This window comes from Loxodonta africana, chromosome 3 (genome assembly GCF_030014295.1).
Source record: "Loxodonta africana isolate mLoxAfr1 chromosome 3, mLoxAfr1.hap2, whole genome shotgun sequence".
Taxonomy (NCBI): Eukaryota; Metazoa; Chordata; class Mammalia; order Proboscidea; family Elephantidae; genus Loxodonta; species Loxodonta africana.
This window is the reverse complement of record NC_087344.1, coordinates 195,491,195-195,511,318: the sequence shown is the minus strand read 5'-3', so window position 1 is coordinate 195,511,318 and position 20,124 is coordinate 195,491,195. Positions and strand designations below refer to the sequence as shown.

General features: G+C 51.0%; 1 protein-coding gene across 1 annotated transcript; it reads right to left on the bottom strand.

Moving 5' to 3' along the window:
* Window positions 1–409: 409 nt before the first annotated feature.
* VANGL2 (VANGL planar cell polarity protein 2) lies at window positions 410–16,421 on the bottom strand. Its single transcript, XM_023554168.2, has 7 exons — window positions 16,113–16,421; window positions 15,881–16,001; window positions 11,907–12,514; window positions 10,830–10,966; window positions 10,198–10,333; window positions 6,104–6,335; window positions 410–5,080 (listed from the first exon to the last, which is right to left on the bottom strand). Exons 1-7 carry the CDS (start codon window positions 16,181–16,183, stop codon window positions 4,820–4,822), a joined length of 1,566 nt encoding a protein of 521 aa, XP_023409936.1. The 5' UTR covers window positions 16,184–16,421; the 3' UTR covers window positions 410–4,819.
* Window positions 16,422–20,124: the final 3,703 nt, after the last annotated feature.

The window sequence follows — 20,124 nt, the reverse complement described above, 5'->3', positions numbered from 1 at the left end:
AAGATCACTGACCCCTTTGGAATCCAGCCAGGGCTGGTCTCTGCACTCTGCCTGTGAACACTGAGAACCCACACAGCCTGACATGATGTTATTGGGTCTGTCACCTCCTGTAGACTGGGTGTTCCTCCAGGACAACGACCAACCCTCTCTTATCTTTGCATCCTCAGTTGTACCAGGTGCCATCGAGTTGAATCCAACTCATGGCGGCTCCATGTGTGTGCCAGAGTAGAACTGAGCTCCACAGGGTTTTCAGTGGCTGATTTTTCAGTAGGTCGCCAGGCCTTTCTCCCAAGGTGCCACTGGGTGGACTTGAACTGTCAAACTTATGGTTAGCAGCTAAGTGCATTAACCCTTTACATCGCCCAGAGCCTGGAAAAGTATGGGATGGGGGAGGGGTCTGTTTGCTTTTAATCTTAGAAGACTGTTTACATGCTATTTTGCCCAAGGTCATGGAGAAAAGGTCAAGTCTGGACAGAGCTGGGAAAAGGGCTTGATGTTCCATTACCAACACCACAGTGCCAGTGAAACATTTTCATTTTAAATAGTTTTCGCTAAAATATTCTTTTGTGTAGTGCCTAAAGGGTGAGAGAGATAATGGTATACATATTTAGAAAAGAGACATGCTTCAGGAATTTTTCTTGATGAAATATGTTATAAGCACCTGGGTGATCCGTGTCTGCCCTGCCTTTCAGTTGATGACTGAAACCATCAACTACCCCCTGGGAAGCAACTGCTTCTCTGAAATTGCTACGGTGTCTTCGGTCCTAGAGGCCCGACTCCCACCCCTCACCTTGGAGCTATATACACACAAAAAAAACCCATTGCCATTGAGTCGATTACAACTCATAGCGACCCTATAGGACAGAGTAAAACTGCCCCATAAGGTTTCCAAGGAGCACCTGGTGGATTTGAACTGCCAGCCCTTTGGTTAGCAGCCGTAGCTCTTAGGCACTATGCCACCAGGGCCACACACAAGCCATACAGATTGCTCCAGAGATCTACCCAGAAGTAATTTTTCCTTCTTCTTTATCCTTACAACTACTCCAGGGAACAGCTAAATCCTCTCCTTCCTACCTTTCTCTCTCCTCAGAATCAGGGTTCAGAATAAGCAGTTTCCGTTTATATTCTCCCACTTCCCTCCAACACATCCTGAGGAACAATGACAAACTTACACTGCCCCCTGCTGGCCCATCTACTCCCTGAACAAACAGCATATATTCCCTCTTCCCTTTCTATTTCCACTGAGGCCCGTCTTTGCTCCCACAACCTGTAACAAAACCAAAGCAACAGAATGCCCCCACAAAAGTCAAATGTCTTTATTTTATATATAAAAAAAAATTTTGTACAGTTTTAGTTCCTATGATTAAGAAAAAAAAAAAACCTAAATTTGCCATAATGTTTAGATCCACTGCAAACTGTAAAAACAAGCTTTTTATATATTAAAAAAAAAAAAAAACTTTTTTTTTTTTTTACATTTTACAGTTTTCTACATGCATGCACAAGGTCTCAGCTCTGTAACCCAAAAAAAAGAAAAACAAAATCTAGATCCAAGGTGGTGGGTAGATCCAACCGTGGAAAATTCTACATTTACAATCTCACTTGGAGGGGCCTTCAAAAAAAAAACAAACAAACCCGTTCCTTTCACACAGGGCAGGACGAGTCACAACAATCACACACCAGGACTGAATCCATCAGCAGATACTGGCCCCCATGGGGAGGGCAGAAGAAGAAGACAGACAGACTGACAGACACCACGGAGGGGCAAGGGAGCTCATCTGGGCCCAACAGAGAAGGAGAGAAGCAGAAACCCTGGGAAACAGATGTCTCAGGTGAGAAGGACCCAGGGCTCCCAATGTCTAGTCCCAGGTGCTCTATCAAGGTCTGCAGCAGGAATACTGAAGGGAGGGGTCGGGAAGTGAGCAATGAAGGGCTGAAATGAAGGAGGGCAGGAAGGAAAAAATGAAAGATGACAGATGGAAATATACAAGAATAAGTAGAGAGAGCACAAAAGGCTAGCATAGGAGACCGGGACCAGTGGAGGCAGCGGCAGAGGGGCGAGGTAGGTGAAGGACTGAGGCACGGTGTCCTGGTGTGGAGGGGAGGGGGCCAGATGTGCCAAGGTCATGGGAAAGAAGGCCTAAACAGGTAGGGTGGGATGAACTAGGAGGCCATGTAGTCATAGAAAACAGAGGCCCAGCCACAGCATCCCCTACGGCAATATGGGGAAGGGGCTGTAACAGGTGGACACACCAGTGGACACCCCGGTGGAAGAAGGAGGCAATCCAGCAAGCAGTGGGACAGGCAAAGTGGGAAACTCTGCTCAGAGGGCCTGAGTCTGCTGCCTGCCCACAGTAGTTCACATCATGAAGACAGCTTCCCGTGTAAGAGAAGTGAAAGACAAACACACATCCATACACACGACAGTTCATCCTGACGCTTTAACAAATAATAATAATAATAAGAGACAAAGATACCACAGTTCTGACACAAAGGACCAAAACGCTACCATTCTCAGTCACAGCCCTTAGTGCTTGGAGAGATCGCTGGGGGAAACAATTTCTTTTTGTTATAGGATAAAGGAATGAAAAAATCACAGTGATTAAAAAGATGGCAGATTCTTAAAATTAACACTCCCCCGCCCCTAACCTAGGGCAGCCGCTAAGACCCCAAACACATTCCCTCTCCCTACCCCAACCCGCTCCTCAAACCACACCACGTCCCACTCCTGCCCACAAAAGGCAGTGACCCCAATCACCATCCATGCCCCATTTTCCAGGATAGTGAGGTATTTAGAAATGTAACCCAGGGGGCCTCCTCTGAAACCACGTTTTCGAAGAGAAGAAAAAATACCTTCCCAGAAGCCCCAGGACAGGACATATTTCACACAGGCCTCCCTAAAGACCCACAGCCCCAGTCCAAGGCTGATCAGGAGACCCTGCCTAACCCAGCCCTGTAGCCCACCCCACAGGGACATGGCAAGCAGTGGCTGAAGGACCCTCTCTAAGTGGTAGAGGGGATGGATATACCTTTTCAGAAAGGGTAGCAGGAGAAACCCGGATCAGCCCTGGGCTCCATCATCCCCCAGGGCTGCCAACCACAGAGAAGAGGTCTCCCTGGGGAGGAGTCAGTGGGAATCTCACCCCAGGGTACACTCTGCAAGGCAAGTACCAGTGAGTTCTCCAGGGGAGAGGAGGGCCTATCAAGGGTGTTGTGGGTGTTGAAACAATTGGCCTGGATGTCTGCTTCTGTAAAGATTATAGCCAAGAAAACCCTATGGAGAAGCTCTACCATGTAACACATGGGGTCACCATAAGTTGGAATGGACTTGACAGCAGGGGGCTCGGTTTCTTTGTTGCTGTTGTTTGGCTCGGGTACATGCTCCATCCCAGCCATCAGAACTGGTCCTCCACATGGATCCTGACTAGATGGAGATGGGTGCTCCCTAGTTCTATGCCCCTTGGCTAAAACCACCTAGTTTAAAGGTGTCTGAGCTCATATTTACACTGGTAATATGTATTTGAGGGCCAAAGAGTGTTCCTCAAAATGAGCCCTGAACTATTGAGAAAGTGGATTTGGCACAGAAAGGATGGAAGCTTAATGGGGGGAGGGGCTGAGTGTTCACAAAAGGCAGCAATGCTCGTCCCTCACCCAGATACAGAGGAAGGCCAGAGCCCAGAGAACCAGGCAGGGAGAGAGAGAAGGGGACCCTGGACGGCCAAGGAAAGGCAAGCCCTGAGGCAAAGAATTGGACTTAAGGCTACTGGCTCCTCCCCCACAAAGAGGTGAGGCCACGGTCTCTGGAGCTGAGAGGAGACAGCGGGACTGGGGCACCTGGTGAGGGAAAGGAAATCGTTTGTCTAAGACCACCGTGGTTGAGTCAGGATCCGCGTACCACTAAGTCTGTACTGGAATCTGCAGGTCACCCTTCAATGGGAAGGATGAAGGTAAGTTCACAAGGCAAGGGTCAGTGACATCCACAGGGTCCCTCTCGGACCCCAGGGCTCTATCCTGCCCTTCCCCTCAGGTGCTATCTAGGAAAGACAATTAGAAGAAAGGTACCTTCCCCCAAGGCCCAGAAAAGTGGTCAGAGGGTTTCTGCCTCAGTTTGCCTACGGTCACATATGACCAAACAAGTCAGAAAAGGAAAGTGGAGATCTGAGAGTAAAGGGAGGCTCTTTCCTTGCTCTAAGTAGAAGTGGATGGGGGAAGGAAGCTCTAAGAGCTAGAAGCAAACAACCTCAGCAGGGAGAATCCTAACTCTGGAGCAACATGGGAGGACCCAGGAGCATCCTTGCCCCAAGATGGTTTGGGATGGTGGGCAGGAGGAATGGTTTCACCTCCCTCTGGAGTATGCCCTGGAGGGGTTTGGCACCATGGTTCTCTGGAATTCTGTCCTTGCCCCCCAGAGAAAAACTTGCAGGGGCTACTGGAAAGAACTGCTACAAGAGCCTGGGTTTGTGAGTGGGGTCTCAGGAGGGAGAAGGTACAATCGGGAGGGCCCTGCCCTTTCAGAAGAGACTATCATGGGGCAGAGGTAGGGGAAGGAAGGGAGAGGCACTGATTCCTGCAGGCCTGGAGGGATACAAAAGTGAAGGAAAAAAAAGGAGGAGGGACTTCCCAGGTACTGTTGGCAGCAGGATGGTCTCTCAGGGTTCACACGGGGTAAAGCAAGGAACAGGGTCTGGGTAAGTTAATTCAAGTAAAAAAACAAGAGCAAGAGGAAGAAAGGCGGCAGGAATGTGGCCGGGCCTGAGAACGAGGCCCTCCTGCCACCCTCAGGAGCCCCCCAGAGTCTCCCACTTCCCCTCTTGTTGCACAGTCACACGGAGGTCTCAGACTGCAGCCTCATGACAAACTTGTGTGACTTGGGATCCACAAATTCCTCGGAGAGTTTGAAGAACGGGACCTTCTTGGTGCTGACCACCAGGCTGAAGTCCTGGCGCTTTAAGAGGAAGACGATACCATCCTTGAGCCCATTGGTCACCGGCTCCTCGCTTACCAGTGTCCACTGTTTGGCCAGCCAGCGTTCCTTGTGGTACTGGATGGTGGGACCGGCCGCCAGATACCGCTCCAGAAAGGCCTGAGGAGGGGAGAATGGGCTGCATAGGAATCTCTGCCTACCCATCCCATTATCCTTCATTCCCTGAGGACACAGCTCCTGAAGTCAACCAAGCCGCCCAAGCTCACTCTATGAATACAAATAAGAATCTCAGAATGTCTGAGAATCTGCTTGAGACCCTGTTTTAATGAATGAGGAAGCTGGGGCCCACAGAGGCAGTGTGGTTCATTCAACAGGATCAGGACTGGAAGCCGGCTGTCCTGTGCTCTTCTCCCCATAGCCACCATGCTATGACCTGGACAAGCCCTCTCTAATTCTTCCTTCTTCTCCACACCTCTGGTATGGTTAGCGCCAAGCTGGTCTGCACCAGGAGGAAGCCAGAGGTGTCAGAGCTAAACTGCAGCATCTTAAGTCACCAGTCAGAGCTAAACTGCAGCATCTTAAGTCACCAGTTCCCCAAGGCTGGCTCAGAGGAAGCAATTCTAGCAAGTGGGCAATAGAGTTGAGAGGCAGGCAGTGGCTTAATGACCACCTGGTGGAGGTGGGGGTGGGAGTCTGGACCTGGACGAGGAACACTGGAATCCCAGAGACCTTGGAGATGAGGAATGACCACCTGGTGGAGGTGGGAGTGGGAGTCTGGACCTGGACGAGGAACACTGGAATCCCAGAGACCTTGGAGATGAGGAATGACCACCTGGTGGAGGTGGGGGTGGGAGTCTGGACCTGGACGAGGAACACTGGAATCCCAGAGACCTTGGAGATGAGGAATGACCATCTGGTGGAGGTGGAGGTGGGGGTCTGGACCTGGACGAGGAACACTGGAATCCCAGAGACCTTGGAGATGAGGAATAGGTCTCGTCCATCCCCCAAGAGCCCCTAAGCCCCTGCTCTCCTTATCCACCTGAGAACTTCATCCCATGCAGAAACGCGACAGTTGGGATAGGGATGAGCACAGACTATAAGGAGGAAGTGGAGAAGAGAAAAAGAACTGAAAGAATAAGAAAGCGGGAAGGGCCAGAGTTGGGGAAAGATGAAGGGGCCTACCTTGGGCGTCATGTCGTGCGTGATGCAGAACTCAAGGTGCTGCAGGATGCTCTCCATGGTGTGGTAAGGCTGCTGCTTGGTGGTCCGGAGGTACTTCTGCATGGCTCGGGCCATGGACGCGAAGATAGCCTGGGCTGCCTCCCGGGGGTCCATCACCTCCCTGGGGTTCTTCTGCTCCTCTTCCTGCAGCCGCTTAATGTGAGTGAAGGCCTCCTCCACCGCCACCACAAGCCTGGGGGACAGGAGGGGTCTGGACCAGACACCCACCTCTCCTCTTCCCTCCGTCCTGGCCCACCAGCAGCCTGAGCAAGGTCAGGCCTCTATTCACCCCCTACCCGAAGCCATACAAGCCGATCTGGGACCAGGGCTGGACTCTTGGGAAGTGTGTGTCTGTGTCTGTCTGTGGGCATGTGTGCAGGCGTGTGTGTGGCATGAAAAGCCTTTCCTCTCCAGGGACAAGAAACAGAGAGCTCAGTGAGCCCAGTCCAGGGACTCAAAGAGGACAAACTGGTGTCAAACCCAGACACAACTAGGAACTGGCTATGGGAGAGACTGAGGATTCCATCAAACCCTAGAAAAAAGCCTTCTTAAATAAGATCCCCAAATCATTCTTCATAAAGTGAAAAATGAGTGGATATGATTACACCAAAGTCACAGATTTCATTTCAGTACACCACAGCACGGGCAACATTATCTGACCTCCGACGAGGGAAAACATATGCAGCATGTAAAACCAACAAGGAATTAATATTTAGAGTATGCAAAGAGTTCACTACAAATCAAGAGAAAGACAAGAACTCGACAGAAAAATGGGCAAAGGCGGTGAACAGGCAATTCCCAAGGGGCCTGAATGGCTACAAATATATGAAGCAATCACTCGCCAGTAGTCAGAGAAATGCAAATTAGAATATTAATGAAGTACTACTTATCCATCAGAATGGGGAAAATTAGGAAGAGGGTTATAATCCAAATACCGGTGAGGATGTTAGGAGTATTCTAGGAACCATGCAGAGTTAAGACGCAACACACTGGGTGTTTATACAATGTGGGTGTATTTCAAAACATAGTGTTAAGGGGTCGGGGGAGAGAAGCAGGAAAAAGAAGTAAATTTACATTAAAACATACAGACACACAAACCAACACTAAAGCTGTATGAGAATACACACAGGCTTTAAGGAATCAAACATTGAAGAGGGTGCCTAAAACGAGGGTGCCTAAAACAAGGGTGCAGAATGAGAGCGGGATTGAGGACAGAAAGGGGAAGTAGAATACAGAGCAGGGAAGAAGTCTGTGATGACAACGTGTTAAGAACTGAGAAAGGTGATGAACCCAATTCTCTGTACCTACAGACCAAGACACAAAATAAGACCCACCTGGCCTAACAGCAGGGAGAGCCTGACATGACAGGGCAGGGAAAGGAAATGACCCCTGTATGCCCAGGAACCCGGAAACCTAGGAACCTGGGAACTTCAGTTAGCCTAGGCCAAGTAAATGTGTGGAATCCCTGGGTGGCACAAACAGTTAACGCCCTCAGCTGCTAACCAAAAGGTTCAATGTTCAAGTCCACCTAAAGGTACCTTAGAAAAAAAGGCCTGATGATCTACTTACACAAATCAGCCACTGAAAGCTCTACGGAGCACACTTTCAGTCTAACACATGTGAGGTCACCATGAGCTGGAATCGACTCAACACCAACTGGTTAACTAAATGTGTGGATCTGTGTGTGTGCAGTGCAATGAATTCCTTGGCATGGCCCTTCTAGCCAAAGTCACTGTGATTCACACACAGTGATTGAGTGGGACTATGCAAATAAGGTATATGAAACCTTAACAAAGGGACAGGTAAATTTTGCCATCCCACTAGGCTTAACATGAGCCATCCCAGAGGCAGTCTCACCACCACCAAGAAAGAAGGGGCAGGAGTGGAGCATGTCTTTTGGACCCAGGATCCCTGCACTGAGAAGCTCCTGGAACCAGGAGATTGAGAGAGAGACAGCTGTAACACTAAAGACGGCGAGAAGCCGTGGCAGAGGAACAGCGGCAGCAGAGGAAGGAGAGACGGCGCGTGGGCCTGGACGAGAAAGCTGAGTGCCTTTGGGCATCAGGCTTGTTGGTGGAATGGGGTGCCTCTGGGCACTTATCGGCAAAGCCAGAAAGCTTTGTAACATTTGCCTGAGCAGGGCAGAGGCCAACAGGCCAGAGAGAGGTGTGCTTGTGGGCACAGCTGGGAAGAGGCTGTCCTGATCAAAAAACTATATCCTGAGAGTTCCTGAACCCATTGCCATCGAGTCAATTCCAACTCATAGCGACCCTATGAGACAGAGCAGTACTGCCCTACAGGTTTCCAAGGCTGTAAATCTTTACAGAAGCAGACTGCCATATCTCTCCCACAGAGCAGCTGATGGGTTTGAACCACTGACCTTTTGGTTAACAGCCAAGGGTTTTAACCACTAAACCACTGGGGCTCCCCAGCCTGTTACTTCCCTAATAAACACAATCATGAGTATTGTCTGTGAATTGTGTGTGACCACTGCAACAAATTATTAGACTCAGCAAAGAGAGTGCCATAGGCGGGACAGTTGGTGTCAGAGATAACGACGGCAGAGATAGGAGGCATGTCTGACCTCCGCCTCATAGGAATCAGCCTTGGGCTAGTGATCTTGATTCTCCTTCCCCCTTGTGAAGTCAGAGGAGGTCAGATGCCTCTGGTGTGCCATTTTTACAGTATGTTTTCAGCTTCTCTTTTTATTCTCTTGCTTCCCCTGAGTTTCTCAGTAAAGTTCCTTTTGAAAAGATCCCTCTGTTCCTGGAGAGCCAAAGGAAGAAGTTTCCTCCAAGTTACAACTAATGTAATGTGGGAAGGAAGGTGCCCCTTAGGGGCCAAGAAGAGTGGTGGCAGCACAGAAGACCAAAAGACCCTAGTCAGAGCAGAAAATATGGGGGTGGGGTGGGGAGGGGAGGACTACTGGTCTCTTCCCAAAAGGGCCATTTCTGAGACAACTGAAGACATGCTTCATCACAGAAATGGGGCTGGTGATCTTTGATCCACTGCAGGGGCACCAGCCATGTACAAAAATAGGGTAAGGGCCACCTTCCCCTCCAGGCCTCGAGTTCCTGTGGGAGGAGGGGCAGAGAGAAGGGTGGGCAAGCAAGTCCCCAAGCAAGGAGAAAGAAGCACTCTGCTCACATCCAGTAGACCAAGGTGAGGTGCTGGCTACAGCAGGCACCCAGAAAGATCCTTCAGACATGACTGAAGCGCACGTAAGTGTGAACGGGAAGAAGTGAGGACAACATTTAAAACGTACCAGGACGTGGGTACCAGAATCTCATTTTCTGCAGGCACCACAAGCTAGCAGGTCTAGGGTGGCCTCGGTCCCTCTGTTGCAGGTAAGGCTCACATCCTTCACAGGGCCCCTGCCCCACTGTGGGAGACACAATTCTAAAGAGTTCCCCCCACTCCCCTCCAAGATTCCCAGCTCTGGTTATTCGATCAAACACTCTACGTTCTGTTGTAAAGAGATTTTGTGGATGAAATTTAAGTCCCGAGTCAGTTGACCCAAGATATGGAGATAACCCCAGTGGGCCTGATCTAATCACACAAGCCCTTTAAAAGCAGAGCTTTCTCCGGCTTATGACAGAAAAAGAACTCGAAGAGAGACATGTTCCTGCTCGCCTGAAAGAAAAAGCAAACTGCCGTGTTGTGAACTGCCTATATAAGGGCTCCTAGGCCAAGGACTAAAATCTCAAATAACGCATGAACTTGGAAGAGGACCCCTGCCTCAGGTGAGAATGGCCTCGATTTCAGCCTGCGAGGCCTGAGCAGAGGACCAGGTAACTGGAACCCATGGAACTGTGAGATAACAAATGCGTGTTTTCCCACCTTTGAGTGTGTGATAATGGGCAGCAACAGAAAACTAATATACACACACACACACACACACACACACACACACAAACGCCCCCCCCCAACCATCTCATCACTGCTGCTCTACTTTCAGCAGCCACAAGCCCCTTGGTCTTTCCCTACCCAGCCTATTTTTACCCCAAAGCCCATCCCACAGCACCCTTTCCTGCTCCTCTGCTCCCAGCACCCACCTGGCCCTGCGCTTGCGCACCCTCCGCTCATGCTCAGCCTCTTCATAGTAGTACTCGTTGTGGCTGTTGTCCCGCCTTCGGGCAGCTGCTGCAATCACAGCTCGAGACTGGCCCGTGGAGTTGTTGGTGCTGTTTTCTGCATAGGAGCAGGGGAGAGAGGGGATGGTCACATCAGAGCTGACCTCACTTCCCACATGGGAGCTCCAGGGACAGCAACCTGACACCTATCATGTCCAGAAGAGGCTGTTCCCACCACCCAGCAATGCCCCCCACTCCACCCCTCCTGGCCACCTCTAGGAGTGGCCCTGGGAAAGCAGTGAGGAATCCACACAGGTTCCTCCCTGGTTCAGGAGGCTCTGGAGCTCAGACGGCCAAATGGCTTAGAAATGGGCTGATGAGCAGACACAGAGGAGCCAGACTGGGGGACACACCACAGCCTAAAGGGCCCACAAGTAGAATCAGCAGCCCAAGACCAGCCACCTAGAATCAGGGGAAATGACAGAACAGAAGGGTTGGGACATGGACCAGGGAAAGGGGAAAGCAAGGGAAGAGGAGGGAGAGAGAATAGAGAGAAGGTGGCTTGGAGTCCTGCTTGGGGAGAGACCAGGAAGGGAAGGAGCAGGGCCGCTCACCCTCTCCGAGGGAGTACACCTTGAAGCCAGACACTTTCTTGGCCAGGACGGACTTGGGCAGGTTGAGGAGGGCAGGGTTGTAGACAGGGAAGTCATGGTAATACTTCTCCAGGATCCACACTGCCACGCGCTGGATGCTGTGGGGGAGACGGCAGGCAAGGGAGGGAGAAGGGACAGACAAGGGGCGCAGGGAAAGGGACACATCAGGGCAGGTTGGCAGGAGCAAGAAATGACATGGGACAGGGACAAGCTGCTTCCATGAAGCCTGGCTCAGGGCCTGAGGTCCACTTACCAGGCTTCCAATAGGAACCCTTCCCAGGGCTGGGCTTGTTAGTCCATCTCTGCTGAAGCCCAGGGGAGGAAGAGCACTGGGTCTGGGTCCCCAGCCAAGGGTCACCTCATGCCCATCCAGCGTCCCTACCCCCAAGATTCTCTACGGGACCCGGGAGATGCTACTGAAACCCTGTATGGCCGAGGAGGCATCTTGCCTACAATTTAGGAGGTGCTAAACAGCTGTCCCATTATTTTTCCTGTGGGGCCCTCTCCTCTGGCCAACTCATCTCAGTGACCACTCACTGAGTACTCACAAGAAGCTGTGCCTCCAAGAAAGGGTTAGAAAACAGATTCCAAACCCTGGTGACAAAATGGTTAAGAGCAGCGGCTAACCAAAAGGTTGGCAGTTTGAACCCACCAGGTGCTCCTTGGAACCCGTGCAGGTTCCTCCCTGGGTCTGGAGGCTCTAGGGTGGTTCTACCCTGTTCTGTAGGGTCACTATGAGTCAGAATCAACTCAATAGCCACAAGTTTGATTTCTGGTTTGTTCATGCCCCATGTATTTCTCCCCCTTGGTCCATTCTCTCTGACATCCCCAATCTCTAATGGCTTGTTCTACCCTCCCAACTCGTAACTCCTACCCCATCTTGCCCCAGCACCCTGCACACACCCCTTCATAGCAAGCAACAAACAGTGTTGAAAACTTACTACGTCCAAAGCACTCAACTCCTTCCCATCATGCCCTCCTGCCCTCACAGGCCTTACAGCCGCCCCACCTGCCCCCCACCTCTCCCAGGCACCACACCTGAGGTGGCCGACATTGTAGAAGCGGCTGGCCCCGTCCGTGGAGCGCACCACCTTGAGTGTGAACTGAGGCTGGAGCTGGCGCAGCTCGAGCAGGACCACAGCCAGGTAGTGCACGAAGAGCAGGGCATCCACTAGCGATACAGCAAACTGCACCACGCCCTGGTAGCTGCGTTCCCGGGCGTCCAGGATGCGCACACCGTAGAAGAGCCAGTAGGAGACGACGAGCAGAAAGACAAGTACCATGAGCAGGGCGCGCAGCACGAAGACACGGGGCAGCGAGGCCTTCGGCCGCCGGAAGAACAGGGCCCAGCTGCCCAGCAGCAGGATGAGCAGCTTGAAGGCCACGGAGATGAAGAGGCCCTCACAGGCCGTCCCGCATGGCTCCAGCTCCTCCCGCCACAGCAGTGGGGGCAGCAGCAGGAACGCCAAGGGCGTGAGGAAAGACAGCAGCGCCAGCGTGGCCCCCGCCGCCACTCCCAGGTGCCGGGAGCAGTCCAGTGGGACACTGTCCTCCATGTCCTTGGTGATGCGCGTGAGGTCATCATGGGAAATGCTGTGCTCTGATGTGCCCGTTACGACTGTTGTTGTCTCCCCCCAGTTGTCATCCTACAGGCAGGAGGGGGCCACACAGTGGGGCAGGGAGCAGGGAGAAGATGAGGAGGAAACGGAAGAGGAGTGGAAACAGGACAAAGGATGAGGGGAGAGAGACAGAGAGAGAGGCATGGGAAAGGAGAAGGCAGAAAGGAGAGAGAGTCATCAACAATGTGCAACCGTCCAAGTATTTACTGAGCTCGGCTGCGTGCCCATGCCTGGCCTCTACAGATATCAGAAGTATGTTGTTGTTATTAGCCACTGTGGAGTCAGCCCCCAACTCATGGTGATCCCATGCACGATGGAACAAAATGCTGTCCGATTCTGCGCCATCCTCATGATCAGTTGTGGATCTGACCGTTGTGATCCGTGGGGTTTTCATTGGCTGATTTTCAGATAGATCACCAGGCCTTTCTTCCTGGTCTTAGTCTGGAAGCTCCACTGAAACCTGTTCAGCATCATAGCAACACACAAGCCTCCACCGACAGACAGATGGTGGCTGCACATGAGGTGCCCTGGCTGGGAATCGAATCCGGGTCTGTCACATGGAAGGCAAGTATTCTACCACTGAACCACCACTGCCCCCTATCAGAAGTACAGGAGTTGCTTTTTCAGCCATAAAGAGAAATAAAGTTCTAACACATGCTATGACGTGAATGAACCTTGGAAACAGGCTGAGTGAAATATGTCTGACAGAAAAGGACAGATATATGATCCCACTGATAAGAAATATCTAGAATAGGCAAATATACAGAGACCAAAGTTAATTAGTGGTTTCCAGGCATGGGTAGCATCACTGCATAGGAGAAACTAAATTTCTATTATATCTCAGGGAAAAGTATGGAAATGGACAGTACTAATGGCTGTGCAACATTGTGAAGGTAACTAACGTCACTGCGTCATACAGGTAAAATGGTTGGAATGGCACAAGTGTTTTGTTATATATATTTTTTACTATAATAAAATAAAAACAAAATGAAAAATATAAGACTTGGGCCCTCAGGGAACTTTTACACTGGTCAGTGAAAGAGGGCAGCTGCGTGAGCCGAGATGAAGCTCAGAACAGAGGGCACGAGAGAAATGCCGCGGGAGCTGCTCAGGCTGCCAACAGAAACCGGCAGGCTGCCAGGGCACCTAGGTCTGAGCTGACCCTCAGGGGCAGGAACAGCTAAGGACAAAGCTGGACTGAAGTAGTGATTTCCAACCCAGGTGCACACATTAAAATCTCCTAAAGAACTTAGAAAAAAATACTGGGTTCTACCCCTGAGAATAAACCCAGTTTTGCTTGTTTTTTGGACCCCTGAGAATGGGATCTGGGTATCAACCTTAAAAAAAAAAAAAAATGCCCCCCCAGATGATTCTAGTGTCCATCCAAGGTTGAGAAGCACAGGGTCGCTAAGGTCTGGCTACTCAAGATGTGACCTGCAGACCTGCAGCACGGGCATCTCCTGGGAGCCGATCAGAAATGCAGAACCTCAGGCCCCAGCCCACATTGACTGAACCGGTATTTGTCTTTTAACAAGATCCCCATGAATCATTGACACGGCAAAATATTAGAATCCTTCCCTAAGGTCCCTCCAGCCTCCACAGCATGCCATGATTTCAGCAGAAGGCTGAGGGGGAGCGGTCAGGTGCAGGAGAGGCGTTAGCTCAGGCACTCAGAGGACGTGAGCAGCTGAGCCCAAGAGCAGCTGGGTCAAGCTTGCAGGCCACACTGCAATGCCAGGCTAAGCAATGTGCTTCCATTCTCCAGGTATGAGATAGCCACTCAAGGCTTCTGATCAAGGGAGCAACCTGACAAGAGCTGTTTGGTGAAGAGAAGAAAGCCCGGGGGGAAGGGAGGGAGAAGGGAAATGATCCGGACAGGGTGTGGGAGACACAGGTGCAGATTCAAGGTCACTCAGGGTCTCTGGTCTGCCCAGTGGCTCTGGCGGGTCACCTGAACACCCACAGCACAGGGGCTGCCTGCTGGAGGCACAGGGTGGGCAGGCAGAGGTCCCCAGGTGCCCTTATGGGTCTGGTCCACTCAGGCTGTTTTCCTGCAGTGGCTGGAGGTCATCTCACAGAGCAGTTCCGAGAGCATCGGTGGCCTTCGGTGCCCACACTCTTTACTCCTCGCCCCATGGGGGAACAGGAAGCCCTAACCTGCCACCCAGGGGATTCAGGCTACAGGGCTGACACTGGGGACGGGGAGTGTAGGAGACAACCTGGCAGGGCCAGTGATTAGGAAGGCTGAGCAATCGCTTCGCTCAAAGAGAGTGCCTGTCAGCCCCCGGTGGGAGAGGAGAGTCTGATCTGAAGACAAAAACTGAATGAGATGACCACGTTCAGTTCAAGGAACCGGGACTGCTTCTCACCCTAGTTGGATCCCCTCACACATCACATATCCTCTCCAAGGGCCTCCTCCCCAACAACTGGGGGGATGGACATACCTCACGATCACTTCAAGAACTCAGGAGGCCAGGTGCCAAGGATGGGGGAAAAAGGACAAAAAACATTTCCCTCAGCTATCAATCTAATCCCGAGAGCCAGGGATTTCCAATGTCAGTCACAAAGATTTCCTCTGAGGAAAAAGGAGCTGGGTGCCCCTAGCCTTCTAAGATGTTCCCACCAAGAAAACAGGAGGATTGAGACATGAGCAAGCCCTGGGTCACCATAAATCCTGCCTCTGCTGTATTCTGGGACTGCTCTGCCTACTATGCTCCCTACCAGGTGAACCAAGAGGTTAGAAGAAGAGCAACCAGCTCACCCTCGTCCCAGAGAGCTCTCCTCCTGGTTCCCCCTCCATCCTCTCAGCCGCACCCCCTTCTCCCCCACCTCCTTTGCCTAAGACCTAGGTGGTACTATTCCACAGCCTGACACCAGTGGGCGCCGGAGTCCCCACTCCTTAAGACTCAGAAAACATTTTGGCTGGTCCTTCAGACTCCACCCACCTGCCTCCCCCAGATTCTCAACCAGCCGGATTGGCTGGCATCAGCTCCAGAGAAACCAGCCAATTTCCATTACAGTGCCCAGGTCCCACCACCCCCTTCCTAAGGAAAAGGCTGGTGCCTCCAAAGGGATCTTTACTGAAATTCCCTGTGTAACAAGGTCCTAGCTTGGGACTCTAAGCGGAGGGAAATAGGACACAGGACACCCTCCCTGACCCAGCCTCTGAGGGAGACCAGGTTTCTAGGCCCCTCCCCTCTCTGATGGAGACTCTAGCTTCCCCAAGACAGTCTAAAAAGTTCGGGTTTTGCCCTAAGTCCCTTCAGCCTTGGAAAAAAATACTGATGCCCAGGTCCCATCCCAGACACGAGGATCTGAGTATCAACCTGTTTTTAAAAAGCTCCCCAGATGATTCTAGCATTCATCCAAGATTGAGAAACACTGGACGCTCACCCGCTCATCCCCTCGCGTGGACTCATTGTCCAGCAGGGGCTCCCCTGGAGCCTGGATTGTCACTGACTTGTCCCCACGGCTCCCATCCCGGCTCTTAGAGCGGTGTCGGTCCCGGCGGTCCCTGCAGCAGGAGGCAAGAGGGAGGCACAGAAGGTCAGGGGAAGGAACAGGGTCCTCTCAGCAGCCACCCCCACCCACCACCTCTCAACTGCCCCCTCCCATGCACACCCACCTGTGCTTGCGGGAACTGCGGGAGTGCCCTGACTTATAGGAATAGCCCGAGTACTGGGACTCGGTGTCCATGGCGTCTGAACGCCGCGCCTTGTAGCGCTCCAGGGCCGCGGGCTGGGGCCTCTTGGGGGGCCCCACAGCCACCTCCTTCAGCACCGGCTTCTTCAGGCCAAGAGGCACCTTCAAGAAGTCAACCGTCACCCTGAGGGACTCTATTTTGCTGGACAGGTGGGCTTGTCTCAGAGAAAATCAAGCGACACTCCTGAGGAGAAAAAGCAGCTGGTTAGATCTAGCTCCCAGAAAACAAGATCATCCCCAAACGACAACTGTAGGAAGCTCAAATGAGCCCAGCCATTGCCCAAGAACGCTCCCACCTAGGTTCCTATCCTGTCAAATGGGTCCAGGTCTTCCTGCCTTGCCTCCAGGAAAGAACCTCCAGACTGTGCCAAGGGTTCAGGGATAAGGGCAAGAGGGCCAGCAAGGGTTCCCAGGGCAGAATAACCAAAATGACCTAACCCTGACACCCTGGAGGGGAGAATCTGGGCAGTGCTTTCCTAGTCTCAGCACAGGAAAACTGAGGCTTGGAGAAGGCAGGCTCTGGCCAGGTGACAGGCTGAACCAATGGAGACCTTAGAGAGCAGAAAACAGCTGGGTTCTATTCAAGACTACCCCCAGGCCTTGCCTTGCCTTTCCATCCCACCTCCCGCCCTCCCAACCCCCGCCCCACACACATGCACACTTTCTGAGTGTGCCCACAGGGGGCTGCCTATGGCTACTTCTCTTGGTACCACATGTCCCCAAATTCTACGTCAAACACACCCAGAGTTACTGGCCAGATCAGGTCGGCTGCTCCCCTGAAGGCTGTGTGTGTGTGTGTGGGAGTGTGTGTGTGTGTGAGTGTGTGTGCGCGTGAGTGTACATGTGTGTCTGTATGTGTGTGTCTGTGTGTGTGAGAGTGAGGACAGAAACTACTGCTAATGCAATGGGGGCAAGAGGAGAAGGCAAGTAGAAACCATTCTCCAAAGCCTAATATCCTCAAATAGGCAAGGTCTTGAGTTTCCCTGTCCACTTATGGGCTGAGGACAGCACCTTTCATTTATACTTTTACTTTCTAATTCTGCAGAGAAGAATGACCTCTCCTTCTCCCCACCCCTTCTTCCCCAGCCCTCATCCAAAGCCTGCTCATTCTTCATAGCTCAGCCCCTACCCTCTCAGAGAAACACACCCCTCCCGGACTCTGGCACCCAATGTTATCTTCCTCTCTGACCCGCCCCCCACTACTAACAGTCATCACCATGCTCTGAGCTCTTACTTCCCACCTTTATCCATTTAGTCATCAAATCTTTTTAAAGCACTTTCTATGAGCCATGTACTTTGCCAGGCCCTGGTTATATACGGCAACCCTGGTGGCATAGTAGTTAAGTCAGCAGTTTGAATCCACCAGGCGCTTCTTGGAAACTCTATGAGGCAGTTCTACTCTGTCCTATAGAGGCACTATGAGTCGGGATCAGCTCGACGGCAATGGGTTGGGTTTGGTTTGGTTTTGGGGTATATATACAGTCATGAAACAGACCAATGTTTACAGGCTAGTAAGGAAGATGCATATTAAAAAGTAAACAGATATACATAAATGATTAATTGTAGCAGTGACAGGAAAGAAAAGAGCAAGGAACTATGAGACAGAACCTGGGGAGGCAGGAGCTACTTTAACCTGTGCGGTTCAGGAAGGTCTCTCTGAGAAAATGCCACATAAAAAGAGACCTGAAAGAGGGGTGAACCAGGCAAAGAGTAGAGGGAAATGCTGTGGAGCAGAGGAACTGCACATGTGAAGGCCTGAGGCAGGAAAGAGTTCAGATACTAAGAAAAAGGCCAGTGGGGAGAGAGCTGAGGAAGGGAGAAGGCTCTGGAAGCTGATGCTGAAGACAAAGCCAGGAGCCAAGTTATTGAAAGACCCTGGGGGTGAAGAGCTCGGCTCTTATTCTAAGGGCAATAAGGAGTCTTCAAAAGATTTTCGCTATGGAGGTATAGACTGGATAGAGGGAAAAGAAGAAATAGGGTGATCAGTCAGGAGGCTACTCAGTGGTCCAGGCCGGGGCCAAGGTAAAGCAGCAACAGTGACGAATTATCCAATAAGCAAGGTATTCACAGGTTTACTTGTGCTTACTTACTAATTTGTAATGACCAATTTCACCTATTTTTCACCCATGTGAAATTGCTCACTACGGATTAGTAAGTAAACACAATTAACCCCATGAGTACCTTGCTTATTGGTTAATCCACCCCGAGTAGTGGGGAGGAGGGAGGCGGAGAGTGAGAAACAGACATGTTTGAGACCTACATTGGCTGTAGAATCAACAGGCCCTAGTGAACGATTGGTTGAGGGAGAAGGAAGTGTCAAGAATCCTTGGCCTGAGCAAAGCGGTGGAGGGGAGGGCCCTTAATAAGGTGGGGAAGACTGGGAAAGAAGCAAGTTCTAAGAGGAAGACAATGAGCTCTGTTTTCATCATGCTAAGTTCATGGCCATGAGACAGGTGGTCAAGTATAGCCAGCTGGATGTTAGAAGCCTGGACTCAGAGGTGAGTCTGAGCTGCAGGTCTCAACACCATTCAAAGTCATGGGAATGAGTGGGCTCACCTAGGGAGTGGATGGAAATAACAAAGAAAGCCTAAGCCAGACTCCTGAGAATTCCAATCTGTAAAAGCATCTAGAGGAAAAGGAGCTGAGAAGGGGAGGCCAGAGGAGTAGGGGTGCCTGAAGACTGCAGGCTCATGGCAGCCACAAACTTAAGAGTGTTTCCAGGTGGGAATAATAAACCAAGTCAAATGCTGCTGAGAGGTCGATTATGTTAAGCACTGAAATGGATTTGCTTTGTACAGTTGTTACCTTTCTTTCAACAAAACTAAACCACCAGCAACCTGAGAATAACAAATATATGATTGATATATATATTTATATCCACCTACCCTCCCATGGGAATAGAGCAAGTAATTGATACCAACCTAATAAATGAATATGCTTCTCTGACTCTCAGGGAAGATGAAATCAATGCTAAATCCATCCAATTATTCTCCTAACACAGTTATCCAGAGGCAATCCATGGGCTAGTGATGTCGGTCAATATTCCCACGTCAAGGCAAGTGTGGGATAGGGCACACTTAGGAGACAAAGTCACAGCACCTTAACCCAACCCTAAACCATTCTAAAAACCTTTGCTACAAACAGGGCCTTTGTCATCCCTTTGTCTGCAAATTGCATCTTGGATTTCTTCTACCTCCTCTCCTGAGAACCCATTCTACTGGCTTACCTCTCAACATAGATGTCTCACCTGTATCTCTCTTGCTGTGTTTCCAGCCCATTCTTTCTAGTTCTCCTCTTAAAAGCTGAATTTCAGATGGAATCTCAAAGAGAATAAGTGGCTCACAGAGTGAGGGTAGCGAAAGGACGGGAGAAAGGACTAGCGTGAATCTGAATCTAGATGCAGACACTAGAAGCCAGAATCTCCACATCTCACCCTCACCCTGAATACTCACATCCACCAGAGCCAACAGCTAGAAGAGCCTCGGATGTGCACCCAAGGATCTGTGTTCAAAACCTAACTCTCCCACTGATGAGCTGTGTGACCATGGGCAAGTTACTTCACTTCTCTGTACTCTGTAGTCTGGTAGGCTCATCGGTAAAATAGGGAAGATGATACCTACTTCATGGGCTTATTTTGGGATCACATGAGTGAAAGAAGTGCTTTCTAAACTGCTCAGCTAGTAATTACTTCAGCAATTAATAAGCTGTGGCTCCAGGATCACTCATGCTCCAATCCCAGACACTTCCTCTGAGACTGGGGAAAGAGATAATACAGATAAACACTGTTGTTTAGATCACACACACACACGACCAGAACCACCACTTCAGACACACCCAGGAGGGAAGCTAACGCGGTTTTGCTTTCCCTACCTGTATATTTCACACCAGAGAAGGGTGCCAGTCCCCTCCCAACCATTCTGAGCCACTCAGCCTAG

Coding starts and splice junctions, on each gene's coding strand:
- VANGL2 (XM_023554168.2), bottom strand. CDS start 16,183: ATGGACACCGAGTCCCAGTACTCGGGCTATTCCTATAAGTCAGGGCAC. Junction 16,002..16,112: donor CGCAGTTCCCGCAAGCACAG/GTGGGTGTGCAT, acceptor CTCCTGCTGCAG/GGACCGCCGGGACCGACACC. Junction 12,515..15,880: donor CCACGCGAGGGGATGAGCGG/GTGAGCGTCCAG, acceptor TCCTGCCTGTAG/GATGACAACTGGGGGGAGAC.